Source organism: Sus scrofa, chromosome 2 (genome assembly GCF_000003025.6).
Source record: "Sus scrofa isolate TJ Tabasco breed Duroc chromosome 2, Sscrofa11.1, whole genome shotgun sequence".
NCBI lineage: Eukaryota > Metazoa > Chordata > Mammalia > Artiodactyla > Suidae > Sus > Sus scrofa.
In genome coordinates, this window is record NC_010444.4 from 73,838,373 (window position 1) to 73,854,627 (window position 16,255).

The 16,255-nt window shown below is 53.1% G+C and overlaps 1 protein-coding gene across 7 annotated transcripts in view; it reads right to left on the reverse strand.

Moving 5' to 3' along the window:
- Nucleotides 1-16,255, reverse strand: part of KDM4B (lysine demethylase 4B) — a 143,503-nt gene that overhangs the window by 91,994 nt on the left and 35,254 nt on the right. For 5 of the 7 annotated variants that reach the window (XM_021084033.1, XM_021084030.1, XM_021084032.1 and 2 more), the window contains 2 exons: nucleotides 14,213-14,309; nucleotides 3,395-3,560 (listed from right to left, as the gene is read on the reverse strand). In XM_021084033.1, coding sequence (XP_020939692.1) covers nucleotides 3,395-3,535 — 141 coding nt within the window. In that variant the 5' untranslated portion in view covers nucleotides 3,536-3,560; nucleotides 14,213-14,309. The remainder of the gene's footprint in view (nucleotides 1-3,394; nucleotides 3,561-14,212; nucleotides 14,310-16,255) is intronic. The other 2 variants (XM_021084034.1, XM_021084031.1) reach the window with 1 other exon arrangement.

A 16,255-nucleotide genomic window follows, 5' to 3' on the forward strand; every position in this document is an offset into this window, starting at 1 on the left:
GGAACTAAACCAACTGCTTTTGGGTGTGTCAGCCAGGCACCCTGGGGCAGTGGAATGCTCACCAGGGCCACGAGGGAAAAACACGACCCCGAGGTCCGCAGCCCCACTCTCAATCCCCAGGGTGGCAAGATGCCTCGCTTGGCAATGAAAATACTTACTCTCCAGCTGCTGACTTACAGAAGGGCGCTGCCCAGCACCAGCACGATGGGGGTGCCCACCCGTATAACTGGGTAATAACAACAGCAGCTACAATGGGAAAGTCAGCGCTCCTGCCCCATGGGGAACACTGGGTGATGTTTGGGGACATCTGTGGTAGTCACAACGGGAGTTCCCTGGCACTGGGGGGGGGGGTGCCGGGGAGGTTGCTGCACACCCCACAGGACGGCCCCCTGGGGAGAATGACCCGAGCCCAACATCAGCAGTGCAGGGGAGGAACCCTCATTTATTTATTTTTTTGTGTGTGTGATTTTTTTTTTTTTTTGGCTTTTTGGCTTTTTGCTATTTCTTTGGGCCGCTCCCGCGGCACATGGAGGTTCCCAGGCTAGGGGTCGAATCGGAGCTGTAGCCACTGGCCTACGCCAAAGCCACAGCAACGCGGGATCCGAGCCGCATCTGCAACCTACACCACAGCTCACGGCAACGCCGGATCCTTAACCCACTGAGCAAGGGCAGGGATCGAACCTGCAACCTCATGGTTCCTAGTCGGATTCGTTAACCACTGCGCCACAATGGGAACTCCGGAACCCTCATTTAAATGAGGATTAGACCCCTCCCAGAGCACATGGCCATTCAGTTATGACGCTACAAGCACCTGGAGTGACAACAGGGTGCTGGGCTCAGCCCGCTGGTCAACAGCTTTCTTAGACTTGCAGTGAGAAATCTGAGAGTCAGGCAATGAACTAAAACACTAGGCTGGAAAGGCAAAACACGAGGCCGAGGTGCCTGCCTCCTTGGACCCGTCTGTCCCCACAGCAGCAGGGAGGCACCAGGACGGGACAGGGACACACATGCACATGTGTGTCAGCATGACTATGCCCACAGGGTCTCTCAGCAACAGCGGGAAAACTGCTCCCAGAAGCCTGCGCCCGCCCTTCCAGAGAGAACCACCTGCCCCGCAGAGAAAAGAACCAATAAAAAAACCCAGCACCTGAGAGGTGCGCAAACAAAGGGCAGAGGGGAAGCCTGCCCTGAAAACCCTGGCCTCACTGAAATATCTGGTCCGAATGGTTTCCCGTTCCTGCCAGCAAGTGAGCCGAGAACTGGTCCGTGGGAATGAAAAGCTTAAAGCAAAGCCACGGGGCTCAAAGGAGAGGCAGGCGCTGGCGGCCAAGAAGAAGAAAAGGGAGGGAGGGGATGGAGGCAGGACCCACCGGGGAGACTCGGTCACACCCCATACAAGGCTGGACTCAGAGCAGCCCCAGAATAGAAGATGCTGGAGCCAGAGCCAGAGATGACAGAGGGAAGGAGGAGAGAGGTTAGGGGCAGGGGGAGGGGTTTACAGGTACTGCTGACAGATCGCTCCATGATGTTAACAAGATTCCTGGTAACAAGGATGACTTGATTCCAAAAACAGAACCAGCGGCTAAGACCCGGCAAAGGCGGAACTAGGTCAGGGCCAGGAGACACTCCAAATAGAGGGAGGGCCCCCCCATGCCAGCCCCCTGGGGCACCTGCTGGAGGGGGGAGGTCACCTGACAACGGACCCCTGCCAATCAGCCCAGCCCCAGAGGCTGTGAGCCTGCAAGAAGCCAGGCCAGGAGCCACCAGAGCCACGGCTCCCAACCTCAATGAGAAGGTTCCGCTATGTCTATGCTGCCTTGGTGCCCAGGGGACAAAAATCAAGGAGAGGGGAGGGAAGATGTTGTGGGCCCATACTTTCCTCATCTGTGAGGCTGAGATGCTGTCCAGCCTTCTCCCCTGCCCCATTTTTAAAGGCTTGGTTGGGAGGAAAGAATAAACATAGAACAGCTTTCAGAACAGGTGAAAATTCTGCAAAATGCACACTTCAATGTCTGCAGATCAAGTTTTCCAGGCGCATGGCCACACCTATGGGGTTACAAGTATCTACAGCCACAGAGCCGAGCAGGGGCGACAGACGGTCCAGGCCAAGAAGCTGAAATATTTACTACCCGGCTCTCCGCAGACGAGGTTTACCGAACCCCTGCTTAAACAAGAAGAGAACTGGGTATTAGGTTAAAGTGACGGTCACCCAGGAAGCTACTAGAAGAACCCAAACAGGTTACAAATCTGCCAGAGTATGTGGTGAGCAAAGCCTCACACACGCACAGGTTCACGTGAGCACGAGGAAACGTGGCATCCAGTCCCGACCTGATGTCTGCACAGAAGAGGTGGATGCGGCCACCGCTGGTCAAAAGCACCGCAGGCCTGCTGCCTGCCACACACACACACACACACACAAACACACACATACACACACACACACGCATGCATGTTCATGTCCACACGTAATGCGATGTGGAAAGAGACACAGGAATCGGTGATGCACTGCTCCAGGCAGAGGAGCTGGGGGACGGCACAGGTGGAGAGGAGACATTTTTTTCTCTCTACCCTGTTTGAACTTGCCTGGTGTGCCCTACAGTCTCCAAAAATCTGTTCATGGAGCTTTTATACATGGAGGGGAAAAAGAACAAGTCCTACCAGGAGTTCCCGTCGTGGTTCAGTGGCTAACGAAGCCGACTAGGAGCCTGACGTTTCAGATTCAATCCCTGGCCTCATTCAGTGGGTTAAGGATCCGGTGGTGCAGATCGCAGACGCGGCTTAGATCCTGCGTTGCTGTGGCTGTGGTGTAGGCCGGCAGCTACAGCTCCGATTAGACCCCTGGCCTGGAAACCTCCATATGCCGAAGGATCAGCCCTTAGAAAAAGGCCAAAAAAAAAAAAAAAAGAAAAAAAAAAGAAAGAAAGAACAAGTCCTACTGTACAGCACAGAGAATTATATTCAATGCCCTTTGATAAACCACGATGGACAAGAATAATTTTTCAAAAGAGAGTGTATGTACACATATAACAGAAGTACTTTGTCATACAGAAATTACCACAATATTGTAAATCACTATACTTCAATTTTTTAAATAATCTGTTTAACTAGGAATATAAAGGCAAAAAGTACGACCCCACACACACCCCACCACAGACTCCCCTGGAAGCCCCCAGGGAGGGTAAAAAGGCTGTGGATGCCACCACGATGCTGTGCCCCACCCAGCATCAGCGATGCTAGGGATCCAGTACCAGGACAATGCCTGACATGGGGGAACAAATGTCTGTGGATAAGCGAGGTCAGAGGGGCCCCATGCACAGAGCAACAGGCCCCGTGCCCTGGGATGTGCACAGGGCAGGGGCCGGGAAGAGCTGCACGGGGCCAGGGCATCACCCACCTTGGCCAGGCCTGCGCGGTGGGCTCCCTGGGACTCGATGTAGGCCACGTATTTGTTGAAGTCCTTAAACTCCTCCATGGTTGGGCGAAATGTCATGATTTTACAACTCGGGTTCTGGGCCCCGTGATCCTCAGACCCCATGGCTGCAGTGGAGACACGGCCTCACCTGCGAGGGACACAAGAGAGTGTTAACACCACCACCGCCACCAGCCAGTTCCCTTCTAACCCTAACCCCTCCACCTGCAGGAGGAGGGGCGAGGAGGGCCTGGGGCTCACTACACCACTGCCCCTGGCACCAGAGACCAAGGGCCTGCCAATAACCACCAACAGAGGCGGCCCTGTTCTAAGAGGCCACACGAGGCTGGAAGCCAGGGCACCCATTCCAAACAAGAGGCCTTGGCAAGAAAAGCTCTTCCTATCAGGGTTTCATCCGCCTTGGAGCCGGAACCCAGAGGCGGCAGCATGGGCGGGCTGGGGAGTGAGTGAGGCCGTGGGTGAGCCTTGCACGAGCAAACGCTGAAGGCCACACTCACGAGCTCTGAAGGCTCTGAAGGTCACACTCACAAGCCCCTCCTCGGGCAGCAAGCAGGTCCCTCCAGCCCTGGCCCAGCTGCTGTCAAGAACCCAGGCTGCCCGAAGCCAGAATCTGTAACCAGAAGAGCAAAAGGCCAGCTTCCCGCCAGGTTGCCCTGAGCTATAACCAAGCCCAAACAAGGAAGGGCTGGCGGGGCGGGTCTGGTGGCCCACATTCAGGGCCGGCCCCTGAAGAGTACGGAGATCGGGCTCTTCTCCGTGACAAGGCGGCAGGCTGGAGAGGACCCATCTTGTCCTTCAAGTTACAGGGACCCAGCGGGGTGGCAGGTGGCCCGCCCCAGTCAGGAAGAGGCTGGGGGGACAGACTCCAGGGGAAGGGTCCCTATGGGAAGATTAAATTCTCCAACAAGAGAAGACCAGACCCCCTCCAGGATGTGGGGAAGGTCAGAACCCAAGTGCACATCTTGGAAGGAAATTAACCAAGTCCATCTCCTTGCAGCCCAAAGTGAGCTGAGGAGTGAGAAAGGCAGGGAGCCTGCCGGTCCCAGAAGGTGGAACCAGGGGTCCATGTCGCCAAGATGGGACCATTGCTCCCTAAAGGCGCTCCCCCTGGCGGGCACTAGAGGGCAGCAAGCGCCCAGGAAGGAGCTGAGACAGACCTGAAGGTCCAGGCACCAGGTCCAGACCCTGCATCAGGTGGGGGGCTGAGCACTTGATGGGAGTTGCGGGTGGCTCAGGCCTGGCTCTCAGAGTCACACCTGACAGCTGGACTGGTGAGAACCCTAAGGCCCTGGCGTCCAGACTGGGACCCCCTGAGACCCTCTGGCCTGTGTGCACAGGAGCCTCTCCCTCCTCCTCCCAGGGCAGCCAAAGGCGCAGTCTACACCGCAGGCCATGAGCGCCTGGGACCATGTAACAATGCTCGGAGCAGGATCACAGGGAACCACCAAGAAACCACAGGCTTATGAAGGAGAAGGGTTGCCACAAACCCCCTCCAGAGCAGCAGGCACCAGAGGGCCCAGGCCGCAGCCAGGACGACCAATCCCAGGGATGCACCACCAGGCTGTCCCCAGCCCCCCCCCTCGCTTGGTGCCTTAATCCCCACCTGCCATCCCCTACTCACCTCACCTGAGCCTCCAACACAGCTACCCTTTCCCCTCCAGCCCCAAAGTGGCCACACTGGGTTGTCTTGGGGCCTCTTCTATCTGGAGGGCACTCAAGGCCCGGCGGGGGGACAGGCCTGACCCCAATACTCAGGGGAGCATCAGTGGATCATGTGTGTTTTTTTTTTCTCTCTTATTCATGCTCTTTGCAATGAAGTTTTTAGTAGGCAAATATAAAGAAGAAAATTAAAATGATTTATAATCCCAACACTCCAATGATTCTTGACACATTTTTTTGAAGGAGGGCAAATAAAAATCGTACATGCACATACTTAAAAAACAACAAAAGGAATCTGACTGAAATCCAGCCCTGGGCCAACCTTCTGATTTACTGGAAACCAACCTTCTGGTTTACCAGAGACAGCGGAACACCCCCCACCACCACCACCAATGAGGGAATCAAGGAACAATCCAGAAAGAGTGCTGTGTTCTTCACCAGATAGCAACATGCCAAAGAAGCAGGGGTGTGACAAATCCATCGCAAAAAGACTAAAAGTACAATTTGAAAGCAGGCAAGGAGTTCCTGTTGCGGCACCGGGGAAACGAACCTGACTAGGATCCATGAGGTCAGGGGATCGATCCCTGGCCTTGCTCAGTGGGTTGAGGATTCGGCGTAGGTTGCAGACATGGCTCGGATCTGGCATTGCTGTGGCTGTGGTGGAGGCCAGCAGCTACAGCTCTGATTCTACCCCTAGCCTGTGATCTTCCATATGCCGCAGGTGCAGCCCTATAAAGGAAAAAGAATTTTTTAAATTAAAAAAACAGAGTTCCTGTCATGGCTCGGCAGTTAACGAATTTGACTAGCATCCATGAGGACACAGGTTCAATCCCTGGCCTCGCTTGGTGGGTTAAGGATCCGGTGTTCCATGAGCTCTGGTGTAAGTTGCAGACTGGGCACGGATCCTGTGTTGCTGAGGCTGTGGCGTAGGCCAGCAGCTACAGCTCCTATTCGACCCCTAGCCTGGGAACCTCCATATGCCGCCGGTGCGGCCCTAAATAGCCAAACAAAATAATAATAATAGTAATAATAATAAAATTAAAATTAAAAAACTAAAAGCAGGCAAACAACTTGAAAGACACATCTCCAAAGGAGAGCCAGAAATGGCCAATAAGCACAAGAGCTACTCAAGGTGATTAGCCATCAGGGAAATGCAAATCTAAACCACAGTGAGACGCATCTCGCCCCCACTGAGAGGGCAGGAGGGAAAATGCAGATGATAACAAGTGTTGGTGAGGCTGTAGAGAAACCACAAGCCTGCCTCCCAATCAGTGGGAAGGTAAGACGAGGCAGCCACTGCGGAAGACAGTCCCACAGTCCCACAACACGTTACACATGGCATTTACCAGGTAATCCAGCAACCCCACGCCTGGATATACACCCAGAGCAATGAAAACATACGTCCACACAAACACGTGTATATAAATGTTCACAGCAACATGACTCAAAACATCCAAAAGGGGGACACAACCCAAGTGTTCGTTAACACATGATGGACACACAAACTGGTCCCTCCTCACGCAGGAGCATCACCCAGCCAGGAAAGGACAGAAGCACTGACACTCACTACCATGTGGATGGGCCTTGAGAATAGGATGCTCAGTGAGAGAAGCAGACACAAGAGGCCACGCATGCCCTGTAGGCTAAAAGGTCTGGGGTTTCTTTCTTTCTTTTTTTTTTTTTTTGTCTTTTTGCCATTTCTTTGGGCCGCTTCCGCGGCATATGGAGGTTCCCAGGCTAGGGTCCAATCAGAGCTGTAGCCACCGGCCTACACCACAGCCACAGCAACACGGGATCCGAGCCGCGTCTGCAACCTACACCACAGCTCACGGCAACGCCAGATCGTTAGCCCACTGAGCAAGGTCAGGGACCGAACCTGCAACCTCATGGTTCCTAGTCGGATTTGTTAACCACTGCGCCATGACAGGAACTCCAGGTCTGGGGTTTCTTTTTGGGGTGATGGAAATGTTCCGAAGTGGACTGTGGTGAGAGATGCCTAATTCTGAATCCACTAAAAGCCCTGAAAACGTGTGCTTTAAGAGGGAAAAGTGGGTGGCTGGCAGATTCTATCCCAATAAAGCTGCTACTACCCCCCAAAAAAGAAAGGGGTGGGGGAGAAGCAAAGAAGAAAGTTCTACACTTGCCAAACAAACAAGCAAACAAAAACAATCAACAAAAACCTCTGGCCACCTGGCAGGAAGGGTAGCTGGAGCCCTCATCTCAGCTCGCAAGAGGGCTCCCCCAGACCTGAGACCCCAACCCCCCATGACAGAAGGAGGATACCCCCAAGCCTGGCCCCAGAGGCGTCTGCTGGGTTCCTTCTAAGATAGGAAATGCAGCCTCCAGAGACATGTGGGCTCCTCCTGGCCCAGCCCCCAAAACCAATAACAGGAAAGATTAGGGTCCCTTTCTCCCCGCTCCTCGTTGTAAGGCTAAGAGCAGGCATCTGAATATGCTCCAACCACTGAACGTGCTCTGCTCTGACACATTCTAAATGGATGAACTGTGTGCTATGTGAATTACCTCACAGTAAAGCTTGTTTTTTTTGTTTTTTTTTTTTAGAGCCTAGGGCTCGAATCGGAGCTGCAGCTGCCGCTACACTACAGCCACAACAATGCCAGATCTGAGTCACATCTGTGACCTACACTGCAGCTCACAGCAACACCTGGATCCTTAACCCACTGAGCGAGGCCAGGTATCAAACCCACGTCCTCATGGATACTGGTGGGGTTTGTTACCACTGAGCCACAACGGGAATTCCAAGCTTTTCTTTTTTCTTAACAGGCGCTCCCGTTGTGGCTCAGTGGGTTAGGAACACAGCCAGCATCCATGAGGTCAGGGGTTCGATCCCTGGCCTCGCTCAGTGGGGTTAAGGATCCGGGATTGCCGTGAACTGTGGTGTACGTAGGTCGTGGACATGGCTTAGATCTGGCGTTGCTGTGGCTGTGGATAGGCCAGTAGCAATAGCTCCAATTAGACCCCTAGTCTGGGAACCTCCATGTGCCGTGGGTGCGGCCCTAAAAAGACAAAAGAAAAAAAAAAAATGCTTAGAGTTCCGGAGGCCAGGAGCCCACCTGGATCTCACGTGGGCCATGTTCCTCCTAGAAGATACCTGCATTTTCCAGCTTCGAGGGGCACCACATCCGGATTCAAGGCCCCTTCCTCCATGTTCATGGCCAGCAGCACGGCATCTCCATCTCTCACTCTCTCTTCCGACCTCTGCTCCCATCACCACGCCTCCTTCTATGACCCTGACCCTCCTGCCTCCCTCTTTCAAGGCCCTCTGGGATGACATCAGAACACCCAGCCAATGCAGAAGAGGCATCCACCCCAAGATCTTTAACTTAATCCCAGCTTTAACTTAATCCTGTGCAGAGGCCCTCTCCCCACAGAAGGGAGCATCGTCACGGGTTCCAAGGTCAGGGCGTGAGCAGCTTGGCGGACACTAGTCAGTCTAGCTCAAGTGCAGCATGAAAAAGTCATCACACAAATGGCATTCCCACTGTGGTACAACAGGACCAGCGGCATCTCTGCAGTGCCAGGACGCAGGTTCAATCCCCTGCCCAGCACAGTAGGTAAAAAGGATCGGGTAGGGCAACATAGGCCACAACTGTGGCTCAGATCTGATCCCTGTCCTGGGAATTCCAGATGCCCCAGGGTGGCCAAAAAAGAGGGGGAAAAAATCCATCACACAAAGAAGTAAGTCGCCACGTCCCTCCACCCTGGGACCAATGCTGTGAGGTGCATCTCAGAAAGATAAGCACACGCACCTGCTCTCGCTTAGACAAAAGCAGTTTCTAGGAAATCAGAAATGGGACCAAGTGATGCCCAGTGGTCCGTAAGCCCCTGCCTCCCCCTCACTTGAAGAGAAGTGGCAGCTCCCCGGGGCATGGAGCCTGGAGCCATCCTCTGGTGGCAGAGCTGATTCATGGGCACAGCCGGAGGCCCCAGTGTTGCCAACGGAGCCATTTCTGGTCACTCGCCCCCCAGATGACCTTGGCCTGCATCTTCACATGGGTGCGGCATTCCCTCAGGCTGACTACTCGTCCTTCCTCCAGACACCAGGCTGAACTGTGAGAAGGAGCGGGGAGGTGTGAACTCCCGGAGGAGGAGTGGGGCTGCAGGATGGCCCTGGGGCGGAGGTCCTGCCACGAGCCCCATCTCCAGGAAGCCTGAGTGTGGCAAGGACAGGCCCCGGGGATCCCCAGGGGCCAGGCTTGGCCCCTGTCCTCCCACATTCCCAGAGCCCCTTCTCTAACCCCAGAGCAAGTGGGCAACACCCGGGGACCCCAGTGATCAGGGCTATGCTCTTGGAAGGGGCCACGGGGCTGACAGCACTGGCCTACAAAAGCCTCAATAAGCCACGTGGGGCAAAGTCCCAGTGAACATCGTCATGAGTCATGACCTTGGGCGACTCTAAGTTGAGTGTCTGGGAGTTCCCGTCGTGGTGCAGTGGTTAACGAATCCGACTAGGAACCATGAGGGTGTGGGTTTGATCCCTGGCCTTGCTCAGTGGGTTAAGGATCCGGTGTTGCCATGAGGTGTGGTGTAGGTTGTAGATGCGGCTCGGATCCTGCATTGCTGTGGCTCTGGTGTAGGCTGGTGGCTACAGCTCTGATTAGACCCCTAGCCTGGGAACCTCCATATGCCGCGGGAGCGGCCCAAGAAATGGCAAAAAGAGAAAAAAAATAATAAAATAAAATAAGAGTAAGTGTCTAGGAGTTCCTGCTGTGGCCCAATGGATTGGTGGTGTCTCTGCAGGCCAGCATGCACGTTTGATCCCCAGCCCAGCACAGTGGGTTGAAGGAGCAGCACTGCTGCGGAGAACTCCATATGCTGTGGGGCGTCAAGAAAGAAAGAAAGGATAGAAGGAAGGATGGAAGGAAGGAGAAAGGGAGGGAGGGAGGGAGAAGGAAGGAAAAAGACAAAAATGAGAGTGTCTAGTTCAACCCCCAATCCTCCACCTAAGTAACCCCCAAACTGCAGAGAGCAAACAAATCAACAGCCATGTATGTCCCCCGAGGTGGATGGCCTGGCTCAAAATGGACAGAGGCAAACAGAAACCATTTATCCAGCCTCTCCACCTGAAACCTGTGCTAAGGCCACATTCTTTTCTTGATCTTCAATATACGTTTTAACCTAAAAAAAAAAAAAAAAAAAAAAAGCTCTCCTTGTCCCAACCCTCCCGGAGGAAGTGCCCCAGTGGCCTGTGCCATCACAGTGGAGCCACCCACAGCCCATGACAAGGGCATCTTTTATCAGCCCACAGACATCACCTGTCTGTGCCCACAGATACAAAACTGGGTTCTAAGGGTGCTTTTTTTTTACAATGCAGGAAAAAGCCCCCAGATCTAGGGGTGTTGGGGGGAAGCAGATCAAGCATATGTGAAAGAGGAAGAAATCCTTACAACTTAGTAAATGAACAAATAAGCAAGGGGGGGAGCAGGGAGGGACAGGGTGGGAAGGCCACCCTTAGCCTGTGTGCCCCTCGCCCTCCCTCCTATGTGGAGCTGTTCTGCTCAGAACTGAACCAGCGCATCTCCAGCTCAGACCCTGCTCCTACAGAGAAAGAGAGGAATGGGAACTGCTTGGACGCTTCTTCAGAATCACGGGAACCCAACCACGGTGGGGGGAGCGTGAAAGGTGAAGCACGGAATTACCATCTGGCCCAGCGATTCCACCCTTAGGCATCAACCCAAGAGAAACACAGACACACATCCACAAAGATCCTTGTACTCAACTGTTCACAGCAGCCTCATTCATAAGACCCAAAAAGTGGGCATTAGCCGAGGGTCTTTCAATGGATGAATGGATAAATAAAACTTGGTCCATCCATGTGGTGGACCATTACGCAGCCATGAAAAGAGTGGCACTGACACTTGCCCAGACATGGATGGACCTTGAGACCACGATGCTCGGTAAGAGAAGCAGACATAGAAGGACACACAGTGTGTGAGTCCATGGATGGGGAACATCCAGAAAAGGCACATCCACAGACGGAGAGTGGGTTAATGGCTGTGAAGGGCTGGGAGGAAAAGGGAGTGACTATTTAATGTACAGTAGATTTTTAAGGGGTGGTAACAGCGTTCTGGAACCAGATATGGTTAATAGTTGCACAGCTCTGTGAACACAGTAAAAATCACTGAACTGTATACTTTTTTTTTTTTGTCTTTTTAGGGCCGCACACACAGCACGTGCAAGTTCCCAAGCTTGGGGTCAAATCAGAGCTACAGCTGCCAGCCTATACCACAGCCACAGGAACACAGGATCCGAACCTCATCTGCTACCTATACCGCAGCTCACAGGAAAGCCAGATCCTTAACCCACTGAGTGAGGCCAGGATCAAACCTGCATCTTCATGGATCCTAGTCGGGTTCTTAACCCACTGAACCACGATGGGAACTACCTGAATTGGACACTTTAAAGCATGACTATTATGACACGTAAACTGTTTCTCTATAAAAATTAAATTCCATGAAGTCCAAGGCAGTCTCTTTGGGACCTGCCAGACCACAGTCAACCCATCTGGTTTCTCATGAGGACTGTGACCCGAAGCACACCTAAGGCCTTTGGAGGAAGGAGCCTGTGACCTCATTCATTTCTACTCCCCCCACCACCTGCCCCAGAAAACGTCCTCACGCCATCCAGGGCCAGTGTTCAGTTTGTCCAGCTCTTATCTCTTTGATAGAGAGGGATGGAAAGCATTCTTATGAGGGATTACTAAGAAGGTAACTGCGAGCTAGGTCCACAGAACGTGTCACGCTGCTCAGGGTAAAGGGCTTTCCTAGAAATGCAAATCAAAACTACAATGAGATATTCCCGCACACCAGTCAGAACGGCTGTCATTAAAAAGTCTACAAACAATAAATGCTGGAGAGGGTGTGGAGAAAAAGAAACCCTCCTACGCTGTTGGTGGGACTGTAAGCTGGTATAACCACTGTGGAGATCAGAATGGAAGTTCCTTTAAAAACTAAATACAGGAATTCTCTTAAGGTGCAGCAGGTTAAGGATCCAGCATTGTCATCACAGCAGCTTGGGTTGCCACTGTGGTGCGGGTTCCAGCGCCCAGGAACTTCCACATGCCATGGGCACGGCCAAAAAAAAAAGTTAAAAAAACTAAACACAGAACTACCATATGATCCAGCAACCACACTGGATCCAGAGAAAACCATAATTCAAAAAGCTACATGCACCCCAATGTTCACAGCAACATTATTCACAGCCAAGCCATGGAAGCAACTAAATGCCTACTGACAGATGAATGGATTAAGAAAATGTGGTACATATGTACAATGGAATATTACTCAGCCATAAAGAAGAATGAAATCATGCCATTTGCAGCAATACAGATGGACCTAGAGATTCTTATATTAAGTGAAATAGGTCAGATAAATACCGTAAGATACCACTTATATATGTACAATCTAATTTTAAAGATATGAAAGAACTTGTTTACAAAACAGAAATAGATTCACAGATTTCAAAATCAAACTTCCAATTACCAAAGGGGAAATGTGGGGGGAGACAGAAGTTAGGAGTTGGCAAATTGGCAGGAATTAATATATAAACACGCTACCCTATAAAAAATAGATAACCAACAAGGACCCACTGTATAGCATAGAGAACTCAATATTCTGTAATAACCTATATGGGAAAAGACTCTGAAAAGAATGAATGTATGTCTATGTATAACTGGATCACTTGGTTGTACACCTGGAATTAAATAACACTGGAAGTCAACTGTACTCCAATAAAATTTTTTACAAAGAGAGGGAGAATAACCAGTTTCAGGGAACCGAGTGTCTTGCACGAGAGCCTGAGTTTTGAGGGGAAAGCAGTGCTCTGGGACACAGTCAGAACTGACCACTCCCGAACCAGTCAGGAAGGGCCTGGTCCACCCAGCCCCAGCCAGCGACAAGCCAAGCCGGTGGGGACTGGGCTGGCCCACCTTTTTCAGGCAGGACCGCAGAGTAAATGTCTTCAGCTTTGCAGGCCATGCAGGCTCTGTCGCAACTACTCAAATTCACCACCATGTGGAGGGAGAGGGAAGGGAGTGGGCCTGGGCTCTGTGCTGATAAAACCCTACTTATGAGAACAGACGGGGACAGGGGGCCGATTGGCCCTCGGGTCACAGTTTGCCGGCCCCAGACCCAGATGCCTGAAGTCTACCCTATTGAGGAGCCAACCCTTTGTTCCACCGCTTGGAAAGGGTAACCCAAGCTCCACAGCCCAGTTCCTGGGTTTCTAAATCCTGGCAGAATAGAAAAGGCCACGTTCCAGTTCACACTCGGCCCTCGTTAGCCACACGGCCTTGGGAGGAGCCTCCGTCCAAGATCAGCACTGAACATGCACCTTTCTCACCCAGCCAGCCTTTCTCAGGCCACCAGGAGTGGCCGGGAACACAGGGACAGCTTGTCCCACATGGAACACCCCTCTAACCCCAGTCACCCCGTCCCTCAGGTGCTGACCACGAGGCTGCTCCCTCTGTTCTTACCAGTGACCACCTTAGGCCACCATCAGAAGCCACCTCTGGAAAACCCTCTGTCCCTGGTTAGTTAGAAAAGTACAGGAGAGGAGTTCCCTTGTGGCGCAATGGACTAAGTACCCAAAGTTTCACTGCTGTGGCTCAGCTCGCTGCCACGGCGCAGGTTCAATCTCTAGCCCTGGAACCTCCACATGCCATGGATGCAGCCAAAAAAAAAATAAAAGAGTAAAATAATGCTCCCTTTTTAGAGACCCTCCCCTACCTGCGACTGGTTGTCATTTCCAGCAGAACATAGGGTGGCGGATATATAACCCTCAGTGAGGCCACAAGTGGTATTCCGCTGTCCAGGGCCTGTTCCACATGACAGACAGGGCAGCTCTTCCTGGGCTACCCTGGTGGCCCCCCAAATACACAATGGTTCTCAGGGCTTCTAGAAGTGAGGCACAGGTGTTCAGATGCTAAGGGGCCAGAGTGCAACAGTGGTGCATATGGACAGGGAAGGCTCGTCTGGCAGAACCACCCGGAAGGGTCCAGGCTCCTCTAGGGCATCTGCTCTCTGGACACCCCAGGAACTCAGAACCAAATGGGGCCACCTTCTCCACCAGCAGCCCTGGGGCTGAGGGCGCGCATGCACTTACTTCAAAGTTCCTGGTTCCTAGTGGGTAGCAAGGCTGCAGGGAGATGGTCCAATAACCGGCTAGGGTTTCTATCGGGTTCTAACAATGGTGATGGTTCCTAAAATGCATAAAACAAAAGCTTGATTAACTAAATTGATGTCATGCTTAAGTCTTCACTCCAAATTACGCCCCTAGCAGCTGCAGTAGCCCAGGGACCCTGGCTTCTGTTTGGATGATTCCAAATCCTCGCCATTGTCCAAGAGCCAGGAAATCCATCACCAGGAGCACCTTCCCCAATCAGTCCTTCTCATGATGCCTGTCTTAAGCTCAGCTCCTAAAAATCAGTAGCTGAGGAAGCAAGAGTCTCTAGAAACAGTCAAATCAACCCAAAGAAGCTTCTGGAGGAGTTCCCGTTGTGGCTCGGTGGAAACATATCTGACTAGCATCCATGAAGATGCAGGTTTGATCCCCGGCCTCGCTCAGTGGGTTAAGGATCTGGCCTTGCCCTGAGCTGTGGTGTAGGTCGCAGACGCAGCTCAGGTCCCACATGGCTATGGCAGTGGTGTCAGCCGGCAGCTACAGCTCCGATTAGACCCCTAGCCTGGGAACCTCCACATGCTGTGGGTGTGGCCCTAAAAAGACAAAAAAAGAAGCAGCAGCAGCTTCTGGAGACCTTTAGGGGCACACCTTTAGGTGGGAGGACTACAAGAAGCTCTGCCTCCTCCGCACCCCCGCAAGCAGGGCAGGTGTCCTCTGAAGAGGACAGTTGTACAGAAAATGCTGTGAAGTAACTGCCACCTACACCCCTAGGGGGCAGAGAGCATAGGACAGAGTGTGGCCAGGGGACTGGGTCATTCACAGCTGGGCTCAGGGGACACTTGCAGGACAGATTCTAAAGGTAGGGTGTGGCCCCAGGGCTCTGACAATCTGGCTCCGGCTGCCCGGCCCCAGCTGCCCTCTCTGCCCCCACCTCCCAGCCACCTGACCTCCCAGTGGCTTGGAGTCTGCAGGACCCTGGGCCTTTGCACATGCTGCCTGGGCTGGAAGTGGCTGCTGCGGGCCGAGCCTCTGGGCAGGGCAGCTTGCCCCTGGGGCCCTGGGGGTGTGGAACTCGGTCCCCACACCCTTTCCCCCCGTTCTCCAGGCACTGTAAATAGCACGAGTTTTACAAATACCCTTTCAACAGGCAACCTGTGCTGACCTCGTCTATCTTATTTTAATCGGGTTTTTTAAATGCTTGGACATGACTTCACTGTTTTCTAACAGGTCACAAGCCCTGGGCTGAAAGGCCATGCTGAGCTGTGGAAATGCTGGGCCTCAGGTGCTGCTGCTGCCGGCCCCACGGCCCCGCCAGCCCAATAGACAAGAGCCGAATGAAGCCCGGGGATCCGATTATTCTGGCACCTCTCCAGGGGGCTGCGGCCGGTGGACTAATGGCCCCCAAGGAGGTCCCCATCCTAATCCCCAGGAGCTGTGACTATGTTCTCTTTTGTGGCAAAAGAGTCTGCAGATGGGATTAAGTGAAGGATCCTAAGATGGGAGACGATCCCTAGGTTATCGGGGGACCCAGTGTCATCACTAGGGTCTTTCTAAGAGGGAGGCAGGGGGGCCAGAGTCAGAGAAGAACGGAGGCCAGAGGCAGAGGGCAAAGTGCTGGGCTCTGAAGACAGAAGGACAGCCACCGGCCAACGATGCAGCGCCCCTAGAAGCTGGAAAAGACAAAGACCAGATTCTCCCCTGGAACCTCCAGAAAGAACACGGCCCTGCCCACGCCTGGACTCTAGCCCCGTGAGACCCATGGCAGACCACTAGCCTCCAGGACAGAGAGATGAGGACTGCGTCGTTTGAAGTCACTGAGTCTGTGGTCATTTGTCACAGCAGCAAAAGAAGACTGCTAAGGCGGCTGCCACGTGCAGCTCCCAGATGGCAGAGGAGAGGGACTGTTTCACGCCCACTGCCCGCAGCCCATCGTCCACTCATGTCTGATGCAACCATGCTCCCTCGTCACTTGTCACGCCCTCTTTGCACGCGGTCTCCTCAGATGGACCATGGGCTGTTAAGGTA